A 9,207-nucleotide genomic window follows, 5' to 3' on the forward strand; every position below is an offset into this window, starting at 1 on the left:
GCTTGCAGCCACATTGGTAGAAATTGGTATCTATTTTCATGTCTGACTCTGGCGAAGACAGGAAGCACATTTCCCATACAGTAATTGCCCCTTCACTACCACATTACCAAAGGGTTAACCTCTCTTAAAGAAGCTAAACCTTGATCTGTCCCTCCCCAAAAATTATAGGCCCATATCAAAATTGCCGTTCATCTCAAACATCACTGAAAAGGTTGTTGCCATTCAACTCACTGCTGCCTTAAATGCACACTCCATTTTCGACAAATTCCAATCCGGTTTCCGTCAGAAGCACTCTACCGAAACAGCCCTCCTCAGAGTCTCAAATGACATCATGAGATCATCTGACGAGGGAAAATGTTCTGTGCTGGTGCTATTGGACTTAACTGCAGCCTTTGATACAGTCGACCACTGCATTTTGATCGAAAGGCTGAGGCAGTGGGCTGGCATCACTGGGAGTGCGCTGGACTGGTTCTCCTCCTATCTGCAAGATAGGAGTTTTTCTGTGTGTACTGGCACTTTCACATCCGAAACTGCTCCATTGTCCTGTGGCGTGCCCCAGGGTTCTGTGCTGGCTCCTACTCTGTTTGCACTTTACATGCCCCTGGGAGTAATCATTAGTCAATTCAAAGAGGTCTCTTATCATTTCTACGCTGACAATATCCAATTATATGTCTCTTTCAAGCCTGAACAATCTGACAAATTATCTGCCCTCTTTGACTGTCTGACTGCTGTCAAGGATTGGATGGCAAACAACTTCCTTCAGTTAAACGCAGAAAAAACGGAGGTTCTTATTATAGGCTCAGAAAAAGTCACCTCAGAAGTTGCCACATGCATGGGGACCCTCTCAACAACTCTGAGGCCCAAGCTCAGAAACCTTGGTGTGATCTTTGACCAGCAGATGCACTTTGATCACCACATTAGATCTCTGACACGTACCTGTTTTTTCCATCTACGAAATATTGCCAAACTTCGATCTGTTGTGTCCCAGGTAGAGCTGGAAATGATTATTCATGCTTTTGTTTCATCCCTCCTGGACTATTGTAACTCCCTTTTCACTTGCCTCGATGCATCCACTTTGGGCCAGCTACAAATGGTCCAAAACGCAGCCGCAAGGCTGCTGACTAGGTCCAGAAAATGTTGCCACATCACTCCCATCTTAGTTTCCCTTCACTGGCTCCCCATCAAATTCAGAATTCACTTTAAGGTTCTGGTCATCACCTATAGAGCACTCCATGGTCAGGCACCTGCCTACATCTGCGACCTACTGCGTCCATACACTACGAACAGATCGCTCAGGTCGTCTGATCAGGGCTTGCTGGCTGTCCCCCTGTCTAGATTGAAGAAAAAAGGGGACGAGCATTCGAAACCGTGGCCCCCAGGTTATGGAATGCTCTGCCCTTGGACCTTAGATCTGTGGTCTCTGTAAACACTTTTAAAAAGCAGCTAAAGACTGTGCTGTTTAAACAGGCGTTTGGCGAATTATGCTCTATGTAAATCTTTTATGTCTTTTTTATCTGTTTTGGTTTTCCTGATCTTTCACGTTTTTTATTATTTTCTTTTACCATGCTGCTATCTTATTGATGTTTTTACTATGTGAAGCACTTTGTGACCCTGGTCTGTGAAAGGTGCTATATAAATAAACTTTACTTACTTACTACTTACTTACTTACTTACTTACTTACTTACTTACTTACTTACTTACTTACTTACTTACTTACTTACTTACTTACTTACTTACTTACTTACTTACTTACTTACTTACTTACTTACTTACTTACTTACTTAACCCTTTCACTGCCACACGACAAAGGAATCCTTTCACAACCACATTACAGAAGGTTAACCGTTTCACTACCACACTACAGTTAACCAACTGTAGTGTGGTAGTGAAAGGGTTAACCTTCTGTAGTGTGGTAGTGAAAGGGTTAAGGCATTTCTGTTGGATTAGACCAGTGGTTCCTCTCAACATCGTTCATGCTGTGGACTCCCACATTGTCTACTGTAGCCGAGGAGATAACAGTGGAGAGAGTGAAACTGATGCAAAATAGTCTCTCAACTCTCATACAGTATTACTCTCTTATTCACTTCTAGTGAATGAAACAGAGGCATTCTCTCTCTCTCTCTCTCTCTCTCTCTCTCTCTCTCTCTCTCTCTCTCTCTCTCTCTCTCTCTCCTCTCTCTCTCCCTCTCTCTGAGGACTCCCTGAAACCTCCTCAAGGGGACCCCTCAAGGGTTCCTCCCCACGTTGAGACACACTGTCTTTAGACAACACACTGTGAGTGTCAGGAAACACAGGGGGGGAGAAAGAGATTGAGGATGACGTGCAACAAAGGGTCCTGGTGCCGGATTCTAACCCACGTTGCTGTCACATGGTACACACCTAAACCCACTGAACCCCCTTCGTACCACTTCTTATTCACTCCCCCCAGACCCCTTTCACTGTCCTTTCCCTTGTCGCTTATCTCCCTTATGTGCTCTTCATCTGTCACTGTCCACCCCCCCCCCCCCACAGTGCCTCTCTCTTCCCTCTTCATCTGTCCACCCCCCCCCCCCCCCCCCCCACAGTGCCTCTCTCTTCACTCTTCCTTTCATTTATTTATTTATTTATTTAGTAAGGGATGCTAACTTTCATCCTCATTCCCCAAACATAAAACAAATAAAATACAAAAACAGAGCAATATAAAAACATGTTAAAACAAAAGAACAATCATTTACAAATACATGGCTACAAAGCTAAAAGGACCAATCAGAATCAGAATCAGAAAGGTCTTTATTGCCAGGTATACTTTTCACATACAAGGAATTTGCTTTGGAAGTTACTGGTGCAACATTAGCGGACAGACATTAACAGGCAGATAATACAATAAAGTGGTCGAGTGTGGTCGAGTAAAATAAAATGAAATATGAGCTAAGTTACCGCTTAAAAGGCACCCCCAAAATTGGCCATTTTAGTTTTAGTTTTTGAGGACTGCATACTTTATTTGCAAACCAAAACACTATACTTTATTTATCTTTTGACAGATGACATTCTGAAGTTTCTGATACAATAAAGATAATTCACTTTTAGTGCTAATGAAATAGTGTAACATAGGTCTGAACTTGAGTTGTAGAAAAACGTGTTACTCACGTTTTTCTGTAGTAGTTAGTAGTCCAGAAGTAGTATTTCCCCAGAAATTTGTATGGCTAAAACGACACCCTGGGTCCATAGCCTGAAGTCTTGTGTAGTACATGACCAAATTTAATAAAAATTAATTCAGAAATGAGTGATTTGGTCAACTGTGTAGCGTTCCTGGTTTTTATTTCCTCATAGACTTAAATTCATTCGGCGGTTTTTCTCTTCCTGTTTTTGCTCGTGACTTTTTTTCACCTATAGATCCCTGATTTGTACATCCCCATGTGGGGTATCATTGGAAAGCCACACTCATTGGCTACAACCCTGTCCAATTTTCGAGATCGCCAAATGATTGACGGAGCTAGAGCCCCGGGAGTCGGTGTTGTATTTGTACAACACTGTGTACTTCGGCGCACGCCTCACATATCGGCATGTAACTCGAGAACCGCTGAACGGATTTTGTCACCTGAAATGGCTATCGACAGGCAACAAATAGGGGTTTAATTCGATATATATTGTATTAAAAAATATGCACACCCGAGCCACTAAATGTCGCCAAAGTGCAGGTGGGCCCTCACCTGATAGGAGGTTAAGAACAATAGAATAATATATTTATGAAATAAAATATAGGCCAGGGCTGTACAACTGTATAAGAGGTTGAATACAATTGTATGGGATATAAACCAAATTAAATATAGCACAATAGATATAGTACAATTATAAGTACAAATAAAATAGGAATAGGCCAGGGCTGTGCAACTGGGCAGATGTGGTAAATTATACAATTATATACACTAATTAGAATGAAGTAACAATACAACACAAACCAAGAACATAAAGGTCACATGCTTGGTGTTCTAGAAACCATTTTTATTTTTACATTGAGTTTATATTTATGAAATAAAATATAGGCCAGGGCTGTACAACTGTATAAGAGGTTGAATACAATTGTATGGGATATAAACTAAATTAAATATAGCACAATTGATATAGTACAATTATAAGTACAAATAAAATAGGAATAGGAATAGGCCAGGGCTGTGCAACTGGGCAGATGTGGTAAATTATACAATTATATACACTAATTAGAATGAAGTAACAATACAACACAAACCAAGAACATAAAGGTCACATGCTTGGTGTTCTAGAAACCATTTTTATTTTTACATTGAGTTTAAAAGTAGTAGAAGTTGGACATCTGTCCACCCCTCACCCCCCCACAGTGTCTCTCTCTTCCCTCTTCAACTTCATCTTCTCGCACCCTCTGTTTTTGTCCTCCTTCTTTCTCTCGACCTCCTCCTGTCAGTGGGTGTATGGAACTGTCCACCAGGCGTAAAGCTTTGTCCCCCCAGGGAGGCATTCAGAGCCAGTGAAGTCATGGCTTTGTACAATGTGTGTGGGTTGGACTGGTGCCCTTACAATAAAAACTCAAAAACACACACAAAAAACACAAGACCATTTTGGTTGTTATATACTGCCACCCTCTGGCCATGGAGTTACACTGCAGGGGACTGGTGGTAAAACTTCATTATGGGGAATAATAGTGACCTAGGGAATTAATGAGGAACTTTCCCCCCCTTTTCTTTTTAATGTTTTTATGCCTTGTTTTTATGCCTTGTTTTTTAATTGCCTATGTTTTTAAAGCCTATGTTTTTACCCTGTAGCACTTTGAGATTTGGCCCCAAATGTAAAGCGCATTACAAATTCAATGTATTATTATTATTATTATTATTATTATTATTATTATTATTATTATTATTATTATTATTATTATTATTATTATTATTATTATTATTATTATTATTATTATTATTATAATAATAATAATAATAATAATAATTATTATTATTATTATTATTATTATTATTATTATTATTATTATTATTATTATTATTATTATTATTATTATTATTATTATTATCATAATTTTTATTATTATATGTTCCTCATAATTAAAACATTTTGTCATTTGGAAGTGGTGTACAGTAGAGGACGTTATGATGTTTCAGACTTGGGGGGTTATGTAGTCGGTCATGATGGGAGAGGAGTAACGTCAGGCTGGAGCTGAGTTAACAGACCTCTGGTCCTACACCCTTGGCAGCTCATATGCTATAACTGGAAAGTGTTTGGGGTCTTGAAGGAGAGTTTTCTGAGCCCCGCTCCTGTATGTTTATATTCATGTATGTGATCAACCAACCCGATGTCTTTCCACTGACCAACGTCTCCCTCTCACCGTGTACAGGTCTGCAATCTGGATTTGTCACTCTGCCCCGCCTCTCACGCCTCGAGAGACAGTTCCAGGACGGAGACGTCCGCCTCGAGAGACAGTTCCAGGACGGAGACGTCCGCCTCGAGAGACAGTTCCAGGACGGAGACGTCCGCCGCGGGTCTTTACCGCACAGTGGCGGCATCACTCTGACTCGCTCAGACTCCTTCACCTCCTTCACCCTGGACTTCGGCCCCTCCCTCATGAGCGAGGTGCTGGAACTGCTCGACAACCCCGGCTGCCTCCACATGGCTGCTCACAGCTGGGAAGAGGAAGAGGAAGAGGCTGGGGACAAGGAGGAGGAGGAAGAGGAGGAGGGAGGGAGCTCTGTCATGGAGATTTCAACGGAGAGCCCAGCGATGAGCTCACCCGACGCCTCCGTGAGCAGCACGCTGTTCGGAGGAGGCGACGCAAACGACGCGACCGTCGGCTCAGAGTGGGCGGAGCAGGAGAAGGACAGGAGGTCGCAGAAGACAGCGGACGCCTCCATGGGGTCTCCTCAGAGGGCGGAGCCGGTGATGGAGGCAGAGAGGTTCCAGAGGGCGGCCGACGTGCTGTCCCGTCACTACGGGGGCGGGTCCATCGCGGTCTCGCCCTCTTTCTCCCGAGACCACAAAGCGCAGCACACCTTCTCCGAGGAGGAGGAGGAGATCAAAGTTTGAACCAAAGACCAAGCGGTCGGGAGGCGATCGCAGGACCTTTATTGGGCTCTCAGTTGAACCACAGGGAGTTTTCATTTACCTGTCATCTTGATTCCACTGAAAGTCTGAATGTCTGAACTATTTCTTTTCTTTTTTTGTTGGCATATTAAAAAACTATTCAATGTGAATATTCGCTTAATAATGTCACTGAATCGCTTCGTTCTGAGATCGACGACGAAGGCGCTCTCTTTCAGAATTGGAAGTAAAACTAAATAACATCTTGGATTTATGGACCGCTTACATATATTGACATTTTAGTTTCACTAGTCTACATCAATGAGAAGGGTTTTTAAAGGGAATGAAACATAACATGCCTGCATAAATCATGTTCATGTTTCAAAAATATTGAAAAGCTTTGAAGTAACATGTATTTTCTTTGTTTTGTACACCCAACATATTCTACTCACCATCAACATGTTTAATAACCTAATTATATTATTCAGATTAATTCAAATGTTCAGGGTATCAATGTTCTATCAATGCCATTAAATGGATATTGAATACAGAATATGAGCTGTTATACTCAACCAGTATTTTCATATTTATGCTTGTTATAAATGGTAATTGGCTGCATATCATATATATGGCGCTTTTTACGAGTCGTCCCACCAAGCGCTTTACTAATGCCTCACACAGATGTAGAGAGCAGCATGTAGAGAGCAGCTATGGAGAGAGCAGCCATGGAGAGAGCAGCCATGGAGAGAGCAGCTATGTAGAGAGCAGCTATGGAGAGAGCAGCCATGGAGAGAGCAGCTATGGAGAGAGCAGCTATGGAGAGAGCAGCCATGGAGAGAGCAGCCATGGAGAGAGCAGCATGTAGAGAGCAGCTATGGAGAGAGCAGCCATGGAGAGAGCAGCTATGGAGAGAGCAGCTATGGAGAGAGCAGCTATGGAGAGAGCAGCCATGGAGAGAGCAGCCATGGAGAGAGAGCAGCCATGGAGAGAGCAGCCATGGAGAGAGCAGCCATGGAGAGAGCAGCATGGAGAGAGCAGCCATGGAGAGAGCAGCATGTAGAGAGCAGCCATGGAGAGAGCAGCATGTAGAGAGCAGCCATGGAGAGAGAGCAGCCATGGAGAGAGCAGCCATGGAGAGAGCAGCTATAGAGAGAGCAGCCGTGGAGAGAGCAGCCGTGGAGAGAGCAGCATGGAGAGATCAGCTATGGAGAGAGCAGCCATGGAGAGAGCAGCCGTGGAGAGAGAGCAGCCATGGAGAGAGCAGCCATGGAGAGAGCAGCATGGAGAGAGCAGCATGGAGAGTGCAGCCATGGAGAGAGCAGCCATGGAGAGAGCAGCATGTAGAGAGCAGCCATGGAGAGAGCAGCCATGGAGAGAGCAGCCATGGAGAGAGCAGCCATGGAGAGAGCAGCATGGAGAGAGCAGCCATGGAGAGAGCAGCATGGAGAGAGCAGCAGTGGAGAGAGCAGCAGTGGAGAGAGCAGCCATGGAGAGAGCAGCCATGGAGAGAGCAGCCATGTAGAGAGCAGCATGTAGAGAGCAGCCATGGAGAGAGCAGCCATGGAGAGAGCAGCCATGGAGAGAGCAGCATGTAGAGAGCAGCCATGGAGGGAGCAGCCATGGAGAGAGCAGCCATGGAGAGAGCAGCATGTAGAGAGCAGCCATGGAGAGAGCAGCCATGGAGAGAGCAGCATGTAGAGAGCAGTCAGGACTTACATGTTTCATGGAGGAGCCGGAATCTAACCGGAAACCTTCAGATTAACCCTTTCACTACCACACTACCAAATGGTTAACCCTTTCACTGCGACAATACAAGAAGGTTACCCCTTTCACTGCCACATGACAAGGGTTATCCCTTTCACTACCACACTACAGAAGGTTAACCCTTTCACTACCACATTACAGAAGGTTAACCTTCTGTAATGTGGTAGTGAAAGGGTTAACCAGGCGACCACTCTACCCCCTGAGCCACTGTTGCCCCGTAAAAGCCTACACACTTTGTAATCCAACAATAACAACGCATTGTTATGCCACTAATTAAGGTAATTTGAAAACTATGAACGCAATAAGACTGATCTCTGTGATTTTAGGAAAATAAATAATTTCCTCTGAATTGTATGTGATGATGTTTGCTAAATTCTTTACGATTGTTTATAAAACATTTACCCATATTAGCCCCCATACTCCTAAAACGAGTGCTGGTATAATAAAACTTTGATTTTGATAATTAAGCAGTGCCATATGAGAAGGAGTGGTTATTGGTACTGGTGTGTGTGTGTGTGTGTGGTAATAATAATAATAATAACTTTGTTTTATATAGTGCCTTTCATAAGACCCAAGGTCGCTTGGTGTCGCAGTAATGATGCCCTGGTCCCAGTTCTGTTATGTGCCAGCATGCTATGGACCGGTGCAGCTGATGAGAGTGGAGCCTTTTATCTAGACCTCATGGCTGCCTCCTCATAGTCCATCAATCAATCGATCGCTTTGGTCTTAGTCGACCAAGTCGATTAGTCGATTTTTATGCTTATTACCCATGCTGAATGAGTTATTTCCTGAAAAAGATTATAGCCACAAGATTTAAAAAGGTCCTCTGTGTTATTGCACGTGGGAATCTCAAATTTGACAGTTCTGTCGATTAAATCAACTAGACGATCAGGCGAAAAATCCGACGACTATTAAATTGAATGATAATTTCTGGAAGGCTGGTTTTACTGAAGCTCCAGGGTGTTAGTATAACCACGTGTCCGCCTCCCACTGCAACTATCCCCCAGGCTGTCAATAAAGAAGAATGTGTACTTTATTCAACTGTAAGAGTTCTTAAAAACAAGTTGGTTCACTCTGATACCAGTCTCCCTGTTCACTGAACAAGCAGTCCACTTGGATCTGATAACCTGTAGCGATGCACCTCCGCCAGAAGGTTCCTGCATACGAGTCGTTTTCACCTAGTGTTACACATTTCAGACCCATTTTCTTTGTGATATATTTGCTGACGGGATGTGGTAACTTCAGCTGTTGCAGGCAAGCTATGTGGTGGCTGTTTATAATGGAGCCAAACCTGAAAGAGCCACAAGCTGGATTCTGTCACTAATGTTCAGCCAGCTTTTGAAGGTAAGTGAACCATTGTTATTGTAATTAGTGACCTATCCCTTTAAGGCATCCCTATTTCAAACCAT

General features: G+C 43.4%; 1 protein-coding gene across 5 annotated transcripts in view; it reads left to right on the forward strand.

Annotated features, from left to right (window-relative positions):
- cdc42ep1b (CDC42 effector protein (Rho GTPase binding) 1b) overlaps positions 1-8,197 on the forward strand; it is a 102,529-nt gene extending 94,332 nt beyond the window's left edge. For all 5 annotated transcript variants that reach the window (XM_084329357.1, XM_084329358.1, XM_084329359.1 and 2 more), the window contains one exon: positions 5,355-8,197. In XM_084329357.1, the coding sequence (XP_084185483.1) occupies positions 5,355-6,040 (686 nt within the window). In that variant the 3' untranslated portion in view covers positions 6,041-8,197. The remainder of the gene's footprint in view (positions 1-5,354) is intronic.
- The last annotated feature ends 1,010 nt before the right edge of the window (positions 8,198-9,207 follow it).

This window comes from Notolepis coatsorum (genome assembly GCF_963971535.1).
Source record: "Notolepis coatsorum genome assembly, chromosome: 14".
Classification (NCBI taxonomy): Eukaryota; Metazoa; Chordata; class Actinopteri; order Aulopiformes; family Paralepididae; genus Notolepis; species Notolepis coatsorum.